Source organism: Pseudophryne corroboree, chromosome 4, assembly GCF_028390025.1.
Source record: "Pseudophryne corroboree isolate aPseCor3 chromosome 4, aPseCor3.hap2, whole genome shotgun sequence".
In the NCBI taxonomy this organism is placed as follows: Eukaryota; Metazoa; Chordata; class Amphibia; order Anura; family Myobatrachidae; genus Pseudophryne; species Pseudophryne corroboree.
In genome coordinates, this window is record NC_086447.1 from 527,528,974 (window position 1) to 527,546,254 (window position 17,281).

The 17,281-nt window shown below is 49.7% G+C and overlaps 1 protein-coding gene across 1 annotated transcript in view; it reads left to right on the plus strand.

The window, feature by feature from the left end:
- Positions 1-945: 945 nt before the first annotated feature.
- RNF217 (ring finger protein 217) overlaps positions 946-17,281 on the plus strand; it is a 293,219-nt gene continuing 276,883 nt past the window's right edge. Inside the window, exon 1 of the mRNA XM_063917265.1 lies at positions 946-1,898. Within this exon, the coding sequence (XP_063773335.1) occupies positions 1,302-1,898 (597 nt within the window). The 5' untranslated portion in view covers positions 946-1,301. The remainder of the gene's footprint in view (positions 1,899-17,281) is intronic.

Consider the following 17,281-nt stretch of genomic DNA (forward strand, 5'->3'; position numbering starts at 1 on the left):
TATTCTGAGCTGTGATGTGGTCAAAATGTACTGGAAATTAATATTATGGAGGGTAATAATACTGTAGGAACAAAAACAGCTAAAATTGTAGAATTTGGGCATGTTTTTTATGATTTTTGCAAAACAAATACAGATCCAAAACCAAAACCCGCAAGGGCAGTTTTGGCAAAACCAAATGCAGTTACAAAACACGAAGGAGATACAGATCCAAAACCCATTATTTGGACTGGCGCATATCTATATGTGTAATACAGGACAGGTAGCAACTCTAATTGTGTTCACAAATACTGAATATGTAAAAAAAAAACAAAGAAAAAATGGATATCTGTCAATAAAATTGTGTTGAATAGGTTTGAAATAGATGTTCTTGACCTAATCCAATCACTAAAAAAATAATACATTCTAATTACATTTAAATAACAAATTAAAAATATACTATACCAGTTAAGGGTTTAATAGGAGGTACTATAAATAAAGTGGTCGTCCACTAAAATATTCATATTCTTCTATCTATCTAAAAGCAATCTCTGGAATTACTAGTCAGAGTACCTGGGACCACTGCACCCTGGGATCTCCGGTGATTACGGTAACACGATAATCGCTGAGGCACACGATGCCACCGAATGAAGGGGATAATTCCAAGTTGATCGCAGCAGGAATTTTTTTAGCAGTTGGGCAAAACCATGTGCACTGCAGGGGAGGCAAATTTAACATGTGCGGAGAGAGTTAGATTTGGGTGTGGTGTGTTCAATCTGCAATCTAATTTGCAGTGTAAAAATAAAGTAGCCAGTATTTACCCTGCACAGAAACAAAATAACCCACCTAAATCTAACTCTTTCTGCACATGTTATATCTGCCTCCCCTGCAGTGCACATGGTTTTGCCCAACTGCTAAAAAAATTCCTGCTGTGATCAACTTGGAATTACCCCCGAAGCTCTGAGCAAAGCAGGGGAAGCGTACTGTGAGGAATACGGTAACAGCTGAAGCCGTGTCAGAGCAGGGAAGCCGCCGCTGTCCCCGCCCCCTGTGCTGGCCGCTGCTGCTATGCAATCCCGGGGCCGCTCTGTGGTGCACGGGGGTGAGGAGGAGCGTGGCGGCAGCAGCCCCGGAGGAAGCAGTTAGGGGCAGCAGTGTGCGCTGAGGACGGCACACTCGGAGCAGGCACATCAGTCCGGGCTAGAGCAGCGCCCGGTCCTCACCTCCCCACACACCCACAGCTGGGACGCGAGAGGCCCCTGCACGGACCCGGAAGCACAACAGTGAGTGGCGGCCGTTAGTGCTGCTGTGTACGGGCGCCGGGGATGGGGGACCAGCAGCAGCACACGCAGGACGTGCACCCCGCCGGCAGCGAGCAAGAGGAAGACGAGGAGGAGGAGGACGGGGGCAAGCCTCAGCCGGAGCCCCTGTGTGTGCGCGGAGTGACCGGGGTGCCTGACTCGCAGACCCTGAGCATCCCGGAGCAGCGTCCTGAGGAGAGCAGAGTGCCCATCCCCGCAGACAGGGGCCCGGATAGCGAGGAGACGGGACCGTGGCGGCACAGCAGGGAGGTGACGGGCAGCTCCGGGGGGCAGAAGCCCAAGAAGAGGCGCAGCGTGCTGTGTACCGTGTACTGCGTGGAGAGCGAGCTGACGGGCGAGCTGCCCCCCGTGTACCCGGCGGAGCGGCGCAGACTGTCTGACACCGGCTCCAGGAGCTCCCAGTGGGGTACGGGGGAGCTCCCTCTCAGCCCGGCCACTCTGGAGTTGTCCCCGTTCCTGATCAGCAGCCTGGCCGATGCGGGCACCCATAGGGTGGTGATGAGCTGCCGGGTGTGCTTGGAGAATAAGTCCCTGAAGCCCCTGGCGTGCTGCAGGCAGGCGGTGTGCGAGGAGTGCCTGAAGCGGTACCTCAGCTCCCAGGTACGGGCCAGCCTCCCCATATATCTGTGTGATGTAGATGTAGTAGTGGTGTGCTGTGCTGCTCCGTGATCTCGGGGAGCCTTGTGCAAGGTGGCTCCTGTCTGTGGTGTTTTTATAAGTTTTGTTGTCAATCAGCCCAAATAGTTCTGCAATGTCACTGCAAGGGCATTATCTCTTCTTATTCCAGAGTTTGTATCTGAATGACATATACAGCAATTACTGTAACTGTATTTATTATTGAGAAAATGAAATATACTGTATGCAAGCTGTGCAAAGTACCATAGATTGTTTCAAGGCAGTATGGCGGTCCTTCCAAGTCGCCTAGATCTTTTGAAAAAGTGGTACATGTGTGTGTATATGCTAAATAGAGTAAGGTGGTGACTTTGCAGAGTTTCACTACCCAGACTTCTACTCGAGTTACGGAGCTGCAAACCCCCCTACATATTGTGTGTGCACGTATAACCATTCCCTCTCTGACTTTGTGGACAGGGTCCCCTTCCTGTGTGCCTGGTTGCTTATCTTCATTCAGCTAAGAAAACAACCTGTCCAAGGCACACAGCAGGGTCTGAGATAAGGGGAGAGAGAGGATGTGGGCATTTGTTATTTTCTCAGCCGTGTGTTCACACCAGGGTTCATAGTCTTGGTTACTGTTAGTAAATTGTAAACCCTCACTTTCATTTAAGTAAAAAAACTAAAATAGAGTAATGTACTCCTATTCTATGCATGATCCTGAGCTACCTTTGGCATATACCACATCAATGGTTTTAGGTCCAAAAAGAATGATAAAGCTCTCCTTCAAATGTACATTCTTGATTGCATGTAAATAATGTTCACGCTTATGTATAAAAATTTTACAAGAATATTTTTTTGCTTCAGGATGTTTTCATGCGGAAGGCAAGTTTGATGTAATCAGTGTTGTAAAATGGAAGGTGAACATGTTGTTCTCTTATTTCTGCAGGACTTTTATTCCACATTTATCTGCAGACAAATGTTTATACAGCGTGTGCTGTAATTAAAGGTGCTACCTTGCTTTCATTTATTCTCTGTCTGCTCAAGGGGAAAATCTTTTGTTTTTATTGTGGCTCTAACTAATGGGCCCCCAACAAAGCAATTCAGTTGTTTATGAGCCACCCATTTAGTTACTGCTTGTCGCGGCCAAAAGAGCTGGGTTTAGCCACATAAAGCACCTAAGCCTGTTTAAAGTCCTGGTTAGAGCACTCAAACTACAAAATTTTATTTTTATTTTTCAGGAGGGTGCACGCAGAAATAATGCGCCCCCGCTATATTTGTGCACAAACAAAAGAGGCGCTTAGTGGAAAAGAGGCGCATGCCACATCAAGTAGCCACATCTTATGACATTCGATTGGCCACAAAGTTTCCACGTAAAAAATGACGCAGACCTCAAAACCATTTTTGCATTGCCATGGGTATTCGCGCCTCCGATACCCGCACCATCCAATTTAAAAATAGATAAATAAAAGCATGCAGGGTTTTCTGCCTTGAAAACCATGCAGTGAAAGAAAAAAAAAACTTGCACCGCTGCCATCTGTGCCCGGCGGCTGCATCCTCCGACTGCCGGATTACTGTGCGTCCCTGCATGAAGAAGTAAGTCAGCCAGACAAGGTAAGTGTAGTGTATTGTGTGCGTGAAGGTGGGTTCAGGGTAGCTGCGGTAGTGTAGCGCAGTAGTTCTCAACCTCGGTCCTCAAGTACCCCCAACAGTTCTTGTTTTCCAGGTCTCCTCACAGGATTGCACGTGAAATAATTTGCTCCACCTGTGGGTCTTTTATAATGTGTCAGTGAGTAATGAATACACCTGTTCAACTGCTAGGTGACCTGGAAAACATGAACTGTTTGGGGTACTTGAGGACCGAGGTTGAGCACCACTGGTGTAGCGGAAGGGGGGTGCAAAGTAGTGGGGAATGGGTACATGGGTAGTATGTACCTGTCCTGTGCCCCTGTTGGTCCCTGGAGACTGTCTCTCTACATTGCTGGATGCTGGAGGCAGCGCTATGAAAGGTGAGTGCTTAAGAGCTAATTAGTCATTGAGTTGTGTAGCAGGAGTTCCACAGCAATTCCCAACCATTTTCCCAAAAATATGGATTGTAGGGAAAATTGATCATGCCCTGGGACTGCGCGAAAAAAATCCCCCTACGCTCAAACATTCAAAAACCCTGCACTGAACTGAACAGCAAAAATTTTGCACCTGCAGGTGTGAGATTTTTGCTTTTCTCGCACCGAATTGAATATGGTATAGTGCCATATGCCTATTTCAAACAAGCAGTAAAATACAAATCCCTGGTATTTTTCAAGACATATCTAGTTTAGAAGTAAAAAGTATGTGCCTCTTTTCCACTGAGCCCCTCAATGAATACCTCCAGCTGTAGTAGCTCCTGGGTTATGTGCCTAGAGCTATTCAGTTGACTTCATAATACGCTGCACATAATGTGGAAGGTGCACCTTACTATGACCAATGGCCGGGGCTTAGTCATAGTAAGGCCAAGCCGGGCGTGATGCAGTTACCACATGCGATAAGCCCGAGGCACTAGTTAATGCTGATTTCTGCTCGCACCCTCATTAAGAGATAGTCGCGGACTTACTGTGGGAGTAATTGGGAGCTACACACAGATGTAGCCATGCTCATCTTACTGTGATGCAGCATGTTGCAATATTGCATGCTGCATGACATGCCAGGCTGCGACTTCGCAACTGGCAATAGCTTAATTAATTCCTTTAGGAATTAATGGAGCAATCCCCGCCTGCGAATAGTCGCAGCCTGCCATGCAGCATGCTACGTTGCGGCAAAGATGAGTATGGCTACATCTGTACCCAAGGTGCTATTTACAGTTAGCTAGGTACGATTTTGTCTCGTTTGATTTATTGGATATGACCTATGTTGAAAGTGGGCCACTACTGCTCTGTGTTGTACTGCATGACACCTGAACGGACGGATCTGAGAACTGTAGATCCTTATTACACATCCCAGACTTTCCAAACAACTGTTTCAAATCATGTGTTTGGAGTATAAAGCTGTCAGCTGGTTTTTAAAGTTTGCTTATGTTAATGAAGAATTCGACTTAGAAGACAGACTAAGGTCTCCTTACTGATCTGGTTGCTCACTGTTTTTGAAAACATAGAGCATGTGTGATTTTGGTGACAGAAGTGCAGATACATTTATACATATTCATTAACCACTGCTGTACACTGAGGCAGCATGACAATATGTGACTGCTGGATCAACAGGTTCCTTGTACAGTACTAGTATGAGCCCACAATAAAGTTTCATCTGTGCCTGTACACATAGAAGGCAATGCATCCTGACCAGGGAGTCATTGTTTCACTGTTTAAAATTATGATACATTGAATATAGTCAAGTGTTCACTTATCTGAAATAGTGTCTTACCCACTCAAAATCTTATTGCATTCATGGGCATAACTATAGTTTCTCTAGCATCCATAAGGGATATTGGGGAGACTTAGTACGATGAGGTATAGACAGGGTCCAAAGGAGCTGGTGCACTTTAAATTTCTTCACTTGGTGTGCTGGCTCCTCCCCTCTATGCCCCCTCCCACAGGCAGTTTAGAAGTACCTCAGGAGAGGATGCACATCTCTGCAGCTCCAGAGTGTTTTCTTCTTTAACTTTTATTTTCGGTATGCTGTTTGGGCAACAGCATACCTGCACCGTGGGAATTGGGGGGGCAGTCACCGGCCTTGCGAGGTATCAGAGCTGCTTCCCCACTGCAGGACCACCGTCCTGAGAGGTTGTTTGTTCAGCGGGGCACTGCGTCTTAGCTGTCGCAATCACTCCACGCCGCACACCCCTAACATGTGCCTGAAGATAATGTCTGTGGTGAGTACAAACCGGGGGCCCCGCTAAGGGGGCCCCCTGGTTCACAGTGCAGTTGAATGCGGGCGTGGCATACGGGACCCCCCTGGGAGGGGGGACCCACTAGAGCCCCTCTTGTAAACTGGCTTGGAATAGCTTAAACTAGCACTTGTGTGATGCTTTTAGGCAGAATAGTAGACTTTGCCAGTATAAGATTCACTGTAGCTCTGGCACCATGTGGGGGGGTGGAGCTACCTCAGAGCGGGACCAGAGGCATTTTGGCGCCTTCCTTTGCTTAATGCAGCAGCAGCAAGCAGACACAGCTCTTCTTGACTCACAAGACTCGCTGGAAAACTGGTACAGGGTGTAGCAAAGGGGGAGAGCTGCTATTGTACACAATCTGTCCTATACAGGACAGAAATCATTAGTGTTTCACTGTTATAGTTAGCCGACAGCCTCACTGGGGCTGTACAGCAAGGGTGTGTTGGTGTCTCTCTCTGTGTGTCTCTTCTCACATACAGTAAGGGCAGGCTTGATCAGTATTACTGTCTGTGTATGTATTTGTGATTACTGTAAACATGGGAAAACACAAGCTATGCATATTCTCTTCCTTATCATCTGATTCGGTTTCATGTGAACAATGCAGCCAATCTTCACAACTCAGGGGGCTGGGGGAGAGGGTCCAGGGCCCTCCTGGTTAGGGGCTCTTACGACTAAGGGGGTCATTCTGACCTGAACATTCACTGCAGTTCTTCGCAGCGTCCAGGTCAGACATGCGCATGCGCTGCAGTGCGCCGGTGCATGGCTGACAGCCGACGGCTATCGTTGCCTGGTGATCGCCTCTGCCTGATAGGCAGAGGCAGGAGGGGGCGGCACATCAGCGTTTTGTGAGCACGGTCTGGCCAAGGCATGCGTGGCCGGACCATGCGGGGGGCCGCAGCGGCTGCGTGACGTCACGCGCAGCCACTGCGAGCCGGGCAGTGACAGGTAGCTCCCGGCCAGCACGCAAAAGCTGCGCTGGCCGGGAGCTACTCCTGAAGTACAAAAGCATCACCACTGTGTGATGCTTTTGTACTTCAGTGACGGGACAGGGACTGACATGCGGGGCGGGCTAGCCCTGTGCTGGGCGTCCCCCCACATGTCTGTGTTCCTGATCATAGCTGTGCTAAATTTAGCACAGCTACGATCAACTCTGAATGACCCCCTATGATGTCTGATATGTCATCACAACTCATTGTTATGTGGTTAGAAAAGTAACCACATATATATGCTAGAAAACTCAGCTACTACAACATGCTGTTGCAGATTTAGCTGCTAGGGCATATGTTACACAGCCCCCCCTCTCTATAGCTCAAAACCACAAAAGCGTGGTTTACCTGCTCTACTCTGATTCAGATGAGGAAATACAGGAGGATGGGGATGGCTTGGATCCCGTTACTGGGGATTCCACTTCTGCTCAGGGTATTAAACCCCTCATACTGGATATACGGGATGTGTTAAAACTCCCTCTAGAGGACGCTGCGTCACAGCGTTCGTTTTCTTTACACAGAACAAGCCTATTATCACTTTCCCTGATTCTGTAGAGTTAGATGACCTATTTAAATTAGCATGGAAAAATCCAGACAAAAAATACCAAGTGTCAAAAATTTTTTGCACACTTTCCCATTTTGCTCCTGAAGGTAGGAAATTCTGGAAAAAACCCCCGGGGGGTTGAAGTGCGAGTCTCTTGACTGTCTAAAAAGGCGGTGCTGCCTGCCCTGGGCTCCTTTACCATAAAGGACCCAGGGTACAGAAAAATAGTCTACACTAAAGTCTATCTACATGGCAGCTGGTGTATCACAGAAGCCGGTCATAACTGGTTGCTGGATGACCCATGCCATTCACACGTGGGCTTCTCAAATTCAGGTCCTCTCAGGGGATATGCCTCTGGTCACTACGGTGACTCTCTTGAAGCACATTCAGGACACTGCACGCATCCTTGATGACTCGCTCAAGGAGTTGGGCAATATTAATGCTAGGACTTCTGCTATAACAGTGTCGGCGCGCAGGGCTTTGTGGTTGCGTCAGTGGATAGCGGACGCAGAATCCAAGCGCATTGTGTAATCCCTCCCCATTTCTGAGTTGAGTTGGATATGTGGATTTCCAAAGTCACTGCTGGGAAATCCATGTTTCTCCCGCTGGGGCCCCGCTGGCTAGGCGTTCCTACCTGGGGCCGTCTACTCAGTCCTTTTGGTCTAACAGCTTTCAGTCTAGGGCCAGAGATGCCTCCAATGCGAATAGAGGCACCAGTGGTAAGTCAAAAAGACCTGCAACCACCGGTTCTCAGGAACAGAGCACCAGTTCTGCTTCCACTAAGTCCTCAGCATGACGGTGCCCACCCACCCTGAGGATATCTCGAGGTGGGAGCTCGACTGTGTCACTTCAGCCGCATCTGGGAAAGCTCCTGCCAGGATACCTGGGTAAGGGACCTAATTTCTCTAACGTCCTAGTGGATGCTGGGGACTCCGTAAGGACCATGGGGAATAGACTGGCTCCGCAGGAGACATGGGCACTTTAAGAAAGAATTTAGATTCTGGTGTGCTCTGGCTCCTCCCTGTATGTCCCTCCTCCAGACCTCAGTTTGAATCTGTGCCCGGATGAGCTGGGTGCTTTTCAGTGAGCTCTCCTGAGCTTGCTGTGAGAAAGTATTTTGTAAGGTTTTTTATTTTCAGGGAGCTCTGCTGGCAACAGACTCCCTGCATCGTGGGACAGAGGGGAGAGAAGCAGCCCTACTCTCTGAAGCTAGGTCCTGCTTCTTAGGCTACTGGACACCATTAGCTCCAGAGGGATCGTACACATGATCTCACCCTCGTCGTCCGATCCCAGAGCCGCGCCGCCGTCCCCCTCGCAGAGCCGGAAGACAGAAGCCGGGTGAGTATGAGAAGCAAGAAGACTTCGAAATCGGCGGCAGAAGACTCCGATCTTCACTGAGGTAACGCACAGCACTGCAGCTATGCGCCATTGCTCCCACGCACCTCACATACTCCGGTCACTGTAAGGGTGCAGGACGCAGGGGGGAGGGGGGGGGCGCCCTGGGCAGCATTTGGACCTCTTTTTGTCAAAAGTACATATATACAGTTGGGCACTGTATATATGTATGAGCCCCCGCCAAGAAAATACATATTTAAGCGGGACAGAAGCCTGCCGTCGAGGGGGCGGGGCTTCTTCCTCAGCACTCACCAGCGCCATTTTTTCTCCACAGCTCCGCTGAGAGGAAGCTCCTCAGGCTCTCCCCTGCAGATACAGGGTAGAAGAGGGTTAAAAGAGAGGGGGGGGGGGGCACATGATTAGGCGCAAAAATCAATATAACAGCAGCTACTGGGTTAACATTAAGTTACTGTGTTATTCCTGGGTTTATAGCGCTGGGGTGTGTGCTGGCATACTCTCTGTCTCTCCAAAGGGCCTTGTGGGGAAACTGTCTTCAAAAAGGGCATTCCCTGTGTGTGTGGTGTGTCGGTACGCATGTGTCAACATGTTTGACGAGGAAGGCTATGTGGAAGCAGAGCGGGAGCAAATGAATGTGGTGTCTCCGCCGACACCTGATTGGATGGATATGTGGAAGGTTTTAAAAGATAATGTTAATTCCTTGCATAAAAGGTTGGAAAAAGCTGAAGCCTCAGGACAGTCAGGGTCTCAGCCCGTACCTGATCCTATGTCGCAGAGGCCGTCAGGGTCTCAGAAGCGCCCACTATCCCAAATTGTTGACACAGATACTGACATGGATTCTGATTCCAGTGTCGATTACGATGATGCAAAGTTACAGCCAAAATTGGCTAAATCCATCCATTATATGATTATAGCAATTAAGGATGTGTTGCACATCACAGAGGAAACCCCAGTCCCTGACAAGAGGGTTCATATGTATGGGGAAAAGAGGCAGGTGGTGACCTTTCCCCCTTCACACGAGCTAAATGAGTTATGTGAAAAGGCTTGGGAATCTCCAGATAAAAAACTGCAGATTTCCAAACGGATTCTTATGGCGTATCCTTTCCCGACAACGAACAGGTTACGCTGGGAATCCTCCCCTAGGGTGGACAAAGCTTTTAACACGCTTATCCAAGAAGGTAGCCCTGCCGTCACAGGATACAGCTACCCTCAAAGATGCTGCTGATAGAAAGCAGGAGGGTACCCTGAAGTCCATTTATACACATTCAGGTACCTTACTGAGGCCGGCGATCGCGTCGGCCTGGGCGTGTAGTGCTGTAGCAGCATGGACGGACACCCTGTCTGAGGAACTTGATACCTTAGACAAGGATACTATATTATTGACCCTGGGGCATATAAAAGACGCTGTCCTATATATGAGAGATGCTCAAAGAGACATTAGTCTACTGGGTTCTAGAATAAATGCTATGTCGATTTCTGCCAGAAGGGTCCTGTGGACTCGGCAATGGACAGGTGATGCCGACTCAAAAAGGCACATGGAGGTTTTACCTTACAAGGGTGAGGAATTGTTGAGGAGGGTCTCTCGGACCTGGTCTCCACAGCTACTGCTGGAAAGTCAAATTTTTTGCCATATGTTTCCTCACAGCCTAAGAAAGCACCGTATTACCAAATGCAGTCCTTTCGATCACAGAAAAGCAGGAAAGTCCGAGGTGCGTCCTTTCTTGCCAGGGGCAGTGGCAGAGGAAAGCAGCTGCACAACACAGCTAGTTCCCAGGAACAGAAGTCCTCCCCGGCTTCCACTAAATCCACCGCATGACGCTGGGGCTCCACAGGCGGAGCTAGGCCCGGTGGGGGCGCGTCTCCGAAATTTCAGCCACAAGTGGGTTCACTCCCAGTTGGATCCCTGGGCAATAGATATTGTGTCTCAGGGATACAAGCTGGAATTCGAAGAGATGCCCCCTCACCGATACCTCAAATCGTCCCTGCCAGCTTCCCCCCTCGAGAGGGAAATAGTGTTAACTGCAATTCACAAATTGTATCTTCAACAGGTGGTGGTCAAGGTTCCCCTCCTTCAACAAGGAAGGGGTTATTATTCGACCATGTTTGTAGTCCCGAAACCGGACGGTTCGATCAGACCCATATTGAATTTAAAATCCCTGAACATATACCTGAAAATGTTCCGGTTCAAGATGGAATCGCTGAGAGCGGTCATCGCAAGCCTGGAAGGGGGGGATTTTATGGTGTCTCTGGACATAAAGGATGCATACCTTCATGTCCCCATTTATCCACCTCATCAGGCGTACCTCAGATTTGTGGTACAGGATTGTCATTACCAATTTCAGACGTAGCCGTTTGGTCTCTCCACGGCTCCGAGAATATTTACCAAGGTAATGGCGGAAATGATGGTACTCCTGCGGAAGCAAGGGATCACAATTATCCCATACTTGGACGATCTCCTCATAAAAGCGAGGTCAAGAGAGCAGTTGCTGATCAGCGTAGCACGTTCTCTGGAAGTGTTACGGCAACACGGCTGGATTCTAAATATTCCAAAGTCGCAGTTGGTTCCTACGACTCGTCTGCCTTTCCTGGGCAAAATTCTGGACACAGACTAGAAAAGGGTTTATCTCCCGATAGAGAAAGCTCAGGAACTCATGACACTGGTCAGAAACCTATTAAAACCAAAACAGGTGTCAGTGCATCACTGCACTCGAGTCCTGGGAAAGATGGTGGCATCATACGAGGCCATTCCCTTTGGCAGGTTCCATGCGAGGACCTTTCAATGGGACTTACTGGACAAATGGTCCGGATCACATCTTCAGATGCATCTGTTAATCACCCTATCCCCCATGGTGTCTCTCCTGTGGTGGCTGCAGAGTGCTCACCTTCTCGAGGGCCGCAGATTCGGCATTCAGGACTGGGTCCTGGTGACCACGGATGCAAGCCTCCGAGGGTGGGGAGCAGTCACACAGGGAAGAAATTTCCAAGGTCTGTGGTCAAGTCAGGAGACTTGCCTTCAAATCAACATCCTGGAACTAAGGGCCATATACAACGCCCTACGTCAAGCGGAGACCCTGCTTCGCGACCAACCGGTTCTGATTCAGTCAGACAACATCACCGCTGTGGCTCATGTAAACCGACAAGGCGGCACAAGGAGCAGGGTGGCAATGGCGGAAGCCACCAGAATTCTTCGCTGGGCGGATAATCACGTAAGCGCACTGTCAGCAGTGTTCATCCCGGGAGTGGACAACTGGGAAGCAGACTCCCTCAGCAGGCACGACCTCCACCCAGGAGAGTGGGGACTTCATCAAGAAGTCTTCACGCAGATTGCAAGTCTGTGGGAACTGCCACAGGTGGACATGATGGCATCCCGCCTCAACAAAAAGCTACAGAGGTATTGCGCCAGGTCAAGAGACCCTCAGGCGATAGCTGTGGACGCACTGGTGACACCGTGGGTGTTCCAGTCGGTCTATGTATTTCCTCCTCTTCCTCTCATACCTAAGGTGCTGAGAATCATAAGGAAAAGAGGAGTGAGAACAATATTCATTGTTCTGGATTGGCAAGAAATGCTCACAGAGGACCCGTGGCCTCTTCCTCTAAGACAGGACTTGTTGCAACAGGGGCCCTGTCTGTTCCAAGACTTACGGCGGCTGCGTTTGACGGCATGGCGGTTGAACGCCGGATCCTAGCAGAGAAAGGCATTCCGGATGAGGTTATTCCTACGCTGATAATGGCTAGGAAGGACGTGACAGCTCAACATTATCACCGTATATGGCGAAAATTTGTTGCTTGCTGTGAGGCCAGGAATGCCCCTACGGAGGAATTCCAGCTGGACCGTTTCCTTCCCTTCCTACAGTCAGGAGTGACTTTGGGCCTAAAATTGGGTTCCATTAAGGTCCAGATTTCGGCCCTATCCATTTTCTTTCAAAAAGAGCTGGCTTCTCTACCTGAAGTTCAGACGTTTGTAAAGGGAGTGCTGCATATTCAGCCCCCTTTTGTGCCTCCAGTGGCACCTCGGGATCTTAACGTGGTGAGTTTCCTGAAATCCCACTGGTTTGAACCACTCAAAACTGTGGAATTGAAATATCTCACGTGGAAGGTGGTCATGCTACTAGCCTTGGCTTCGGCTTGGCGTGTGTCAGAATTGGCGGCTTTGTCACATAAAAGCCCCTATCTGGTTTTCCATGTGGATAGAGCAGAATTGAGGACCCGTCCACAATTCCTGCCGAAAGTGGTTTCATCTTTTCATATTAACCAACCTATTGTGGTGCCTGTGGCTACTACTGACTTGGAGTGGTGTTGATGTGGTCAGGGCTTTGAAGGTTTATGTAGCCAGAACGGCTAGGGTCAGGAAAACATAGTCTTTGTTTATCCTGTATGCTTCCAACAAGGTTGGTGCTCCTGCTTCAAAGCAAACTATTGCTCGCTGGATCTGTAACACGATTCAGCAGGCTCATTCTGCGGCTGGATTGCCGCTGCCAAAATCAGTTAAGACCCATTCCACTAGGAAGGTGGGCTCTTCTTGGGCGGCTGCCCGAGGGGTCTCGGCATTACAGCTGTGCCGAGCGGCAAACTTGGTCAGGTTCAAACACTTTTGCAAAGTTCTATAAGTTTGATACCCTGGCTGAGGAGGACCTTGTGTTTGCTCAATCGGTGCTGCAGAGTTATCCGCACTCTCCCGCCCGTTTGGGAGCTTTGGTATAATCCCCATGGTCCTTACGGAGTCCCCAGCATCCACTACCGACTATGAGAAATAGATTTACCGGTAAGTAAAATCTTATTTTCTCAGGGCTAGAAGCTGGAGTTCGACGGTGCTTCTCCCCAACGATTTATCAAATCAAGCTTACCAGCTTTGGAGGATACGCCAGTTATGTTGCAACAGGCCATCTGAAAGTTGGTCCAGTCCCACGTCATTGTTCCAGTACCAAAACTCCAGCTTGTTTGTGGTACAGATGCAGGACGGCTCGGTAAGGCCCTATCACTGACCTGGTTTGAGGAGGTTGTGGACTCGGGGTTTCTTCCGATGACCGGGAAGTGGAACCGCAACTGGGCCGCAGCAGAGATGGCCGGATGTAAGTCTTCCTCATGCAGGATCTGATCGGCGGACAGGAGGCACGTGCGGACGCTGAAGGTCTCCTGAAAGAGAGAACTTGACAGGTGCTGGTAAATCACGAAGGTGCTTGGAGGCACGGATGTGCTTGGAGGCACGGAGGTGCTTGGGGGCACGGAGGTGCTTGGAGAGGTGCTGGAGGCACGGAGCACTGGAGATCACAGGTACAGTTGAACGATGATACTCAGGCGCCGGAGCACTGCCCGGCGTCTGAATTTAAACTTCCCGCCAGGGCCTGATTGGAGGACGGGCCGATGACGTCACCCGCAGCTCCCGAGGACGTCGGATCTGGAGGCCTGCTAGACGGAGCGCCGGACGCCGGGACCCGCCAGCGAGGACGGCCGCACGGAGACCCAGCGCGCCCGGAGAGGTAAGTATGAAGACCGCGGTGCCGTGACAGGCCCATTTTGATTCTAAAGTCCTTGAACCCTTACCTAAAGGTTTTCAAGTTCAAAATGGAATCTCTGAGGGCAGTGATTGTAGGCCTGGAAGAACAGGAATTCCTGGTTTCCTTTGATATCAAGGACGCCTACCTTCATATTCCAATTTGGCCACCTCATTAGGCTTGTCTGAGGTTTGCCCTACTGGACGATCACTACCAGTTCCAGGCACTACCCTTTGGCCTATCCACGACTCCGAAGGTATTCACAAAGGTGATGGCGGAGATGATGTTCCAACTCCGGATCCAGGGGGTCTATATTGTCCCTTACCTGGATGATATTCTGATAAAAGCAAGATCCAGGGAGCTTTTATTGCTCTATATCGACGACACTATCCAAGTTCTCTCACGCCATGGGTGGATTCTCAATCTGCAGTAGTCCCACATGGAGCCAACTCAGCAGCTCCTGTTCCTGGGGATGTTACTGGATACGGTGGCCCAGAAGGTGTTCTTCCCGGAGGACAAAGTGAGAACACTTCTCGAGATGAGTGTCCATCCATCTTTGCATCAGATTGTTGGGGAAGATGGTCGCCTCATACGAGGCGATCCAGTATGGGAGGTTCCATGCCAGAACATTTCAATTGGATCTTCTGAGCAAGTGGTCCAGATCACATCTACAGATGCATCGGATGATTCGGCTGTCACCTCAGGCCAGGATTTCCCTCCTGTGGTGGCTGCAGTCCTCCAATCTCCTGGAAGGCCGGGGTTTCGGGATTCAGGATTGGACCCTCCTCACGACGGATGTGAGGATGGGGAGCTGCCCCCCAAGGGGCGCAGTTCCAGGTCATGTGCCCAGCCCACGAAGCGCTCCTTCCGATCAGCATTCTGGAACTTTGGGTAATCTACAATGCTCTGCTTCAGGCCTCTCCTCTGCTCACGGATCACGCGATCCAAGTTCATTCGGACAACGCCACAGTGGTGGCGTACATCAAACGGCAAGGAGGGACAAAAAGCAGAGCCTGCATGTGAGAGGTGTCAAAGATACTCCTCTGGGCGGAAAGTAATGCAAGAGCAATGTCTGCAATCTTCATTCCGGGTGTGGACAACTGGAAAGTGGACTTCCTGAGTCGTCACGATCTCCACTCGGGGGAGTGGGGACTCCACCGGTGGGGCTGTCCACAAATAGACATGATGGCTTCTCGACTCAACAAGAAGCTTCACTGGTATTGCTCATGAACCAGGGACCCTCAGGCGAGGGCAGTGGATGCACTGACGTCGCCTTGGCCTTAACGGCTGGTGTACCTGTTTCCTCCGATTCCGTTGCTCCCAAGGGTGCTCAATCGAAGCAGAAATCAGGGAGTCCAAGCAATTCTGATTGCCCCGGATTGGCCTCGGAGGGCATGGTACGCGGATTTTTTGGACATGTCCATCGAAGACCCTTGGCCTCTACCACTAAGAAGCGATCTTCAGCGGGGACCGTTCGTCTACCCGGACTTATGGTGACTTCGTTTGACGGCATGGAGGTTGAGCGGAACATCCTAGCTCACAAGGGCCTTTCCAAAAAGGTTATTGCTACCATGGTTCAGGCCAGGAAACCTGTGACGTCAAAACAACAACAACAACATTGTCGTCGTCTCTGGAGAATATATGTCTCTTGGTGCGTGGAACGCACGTATCCACCTGCAGAGTTCCACTTAGGACGTTTGTTACGTTTCCTGCAGGCTGGTGTGGATAAGGGCTTACGTCTGGGTTCCATTAAGGTCCAGATTTCAGCTCCCGCAATTTTCTTTCAGAAGAAATTGGCACTGTTGCCAGAAGTTCAGATCTTCTAGCAAGGGGTACTCCACATACAACCTCCTTTTGTGCCGCCTACGGCACCCTGGTATTTGAATGTGGTGTTGGATTTTCTACAGTCCTCCTCCTGGTTTGAACCTCTGACGACGGTAGATACAAGTACCTCACGTGGAAGACGGTGATGTTACTGTTACTGGCCCTGGCTTCTGCTAGGCGTCTCTGAATTGGGGGCCTTATCGTGTAAAAGTTCCTACTTGGTCTTTCACGAGGACAGAGCAGAGCTCCGGACTAGGCAGCAGTTCCTGCCAAAGGTAGTCTCTGCGTTCCACTTGAATCAACCTATTGTGGTTCTGGCACTTCTGCTCCTCCGGAGACATTGGATGCTGTGCGAGCCTTGAAGGTCTATGTCAGGTGAACGGCTTGGATCAGAAAGACAGATTTCTTGTTCATGCTCTATAATGCGCAGGAAAAGGGTTGTCTTCTTCGAAGCAGTCCATTGCTCGTTGGCTTAGGCTTACTATCCAACAGGCCTTTGTGTCGGCAGCCTCACCTGTTCCTAAGTCTCTGAAGGCCCACTCTATAAGATCGGTGGGCTCTTCCTGGGCGGCTGACCGTAGAGTCTCGGCCTTGCAACTATGCCGAGCTGCTACCTGGTCGGGGAAGAACACTTTTGTTAAGTTATACAAGTTTGATACTCTGGCCAAAGAGGATTCCCAGTTTGGGCAGGCGATGCTGCAGCAGTCTCTGCACATTCCCGCCCTTTCTGGAAGCTTTGGGATGTCCCCATTGTACTAAGTCTCCCCAATATCCCTCATGGATGCTAGAGAAAATTGGATTTTAATTACCTACCGGTAAATCCTTTTCTCGTAGTTCACGAGGGATATTGGGTGCCCACCTAAGTGCGTTGACTTTTTTTGCAGGTTTTCTTTTATGTGTTTACCTGTTCAGCTGTTGCTGTTGTTACCAGCTGTTGCTGATTGTTATGTGCTGGTGTAAAAATCTCACCACTCCTTGTTATTATGTTCCTTCTCTCATATATGTCCTTTCTGCTTTGGGCACTGTTTTACCTGTAACTGCCTGTGCGAGGGGGCATAGAGGGGAGGAGCCAGCACACCCAGTGAAGAAATTTAAAGTGCACCGGCTCCTTTGGACCCGGTCTATACCCCATCGTACTAATACCCCATCGTACTAAGTCTCCTAAATATCCCTTATGGATTACGAGAAAAGGATTTACCGGTACGTAATTTAAAATCCTAGTTTGTGCAAGGGGTGCCATTGCTATGGGGCCCAGAGGCTTAGGGCGGTCCAGGACTAAGGTTATAAAGTTGCACACCTATGTCCCAGATTTACTT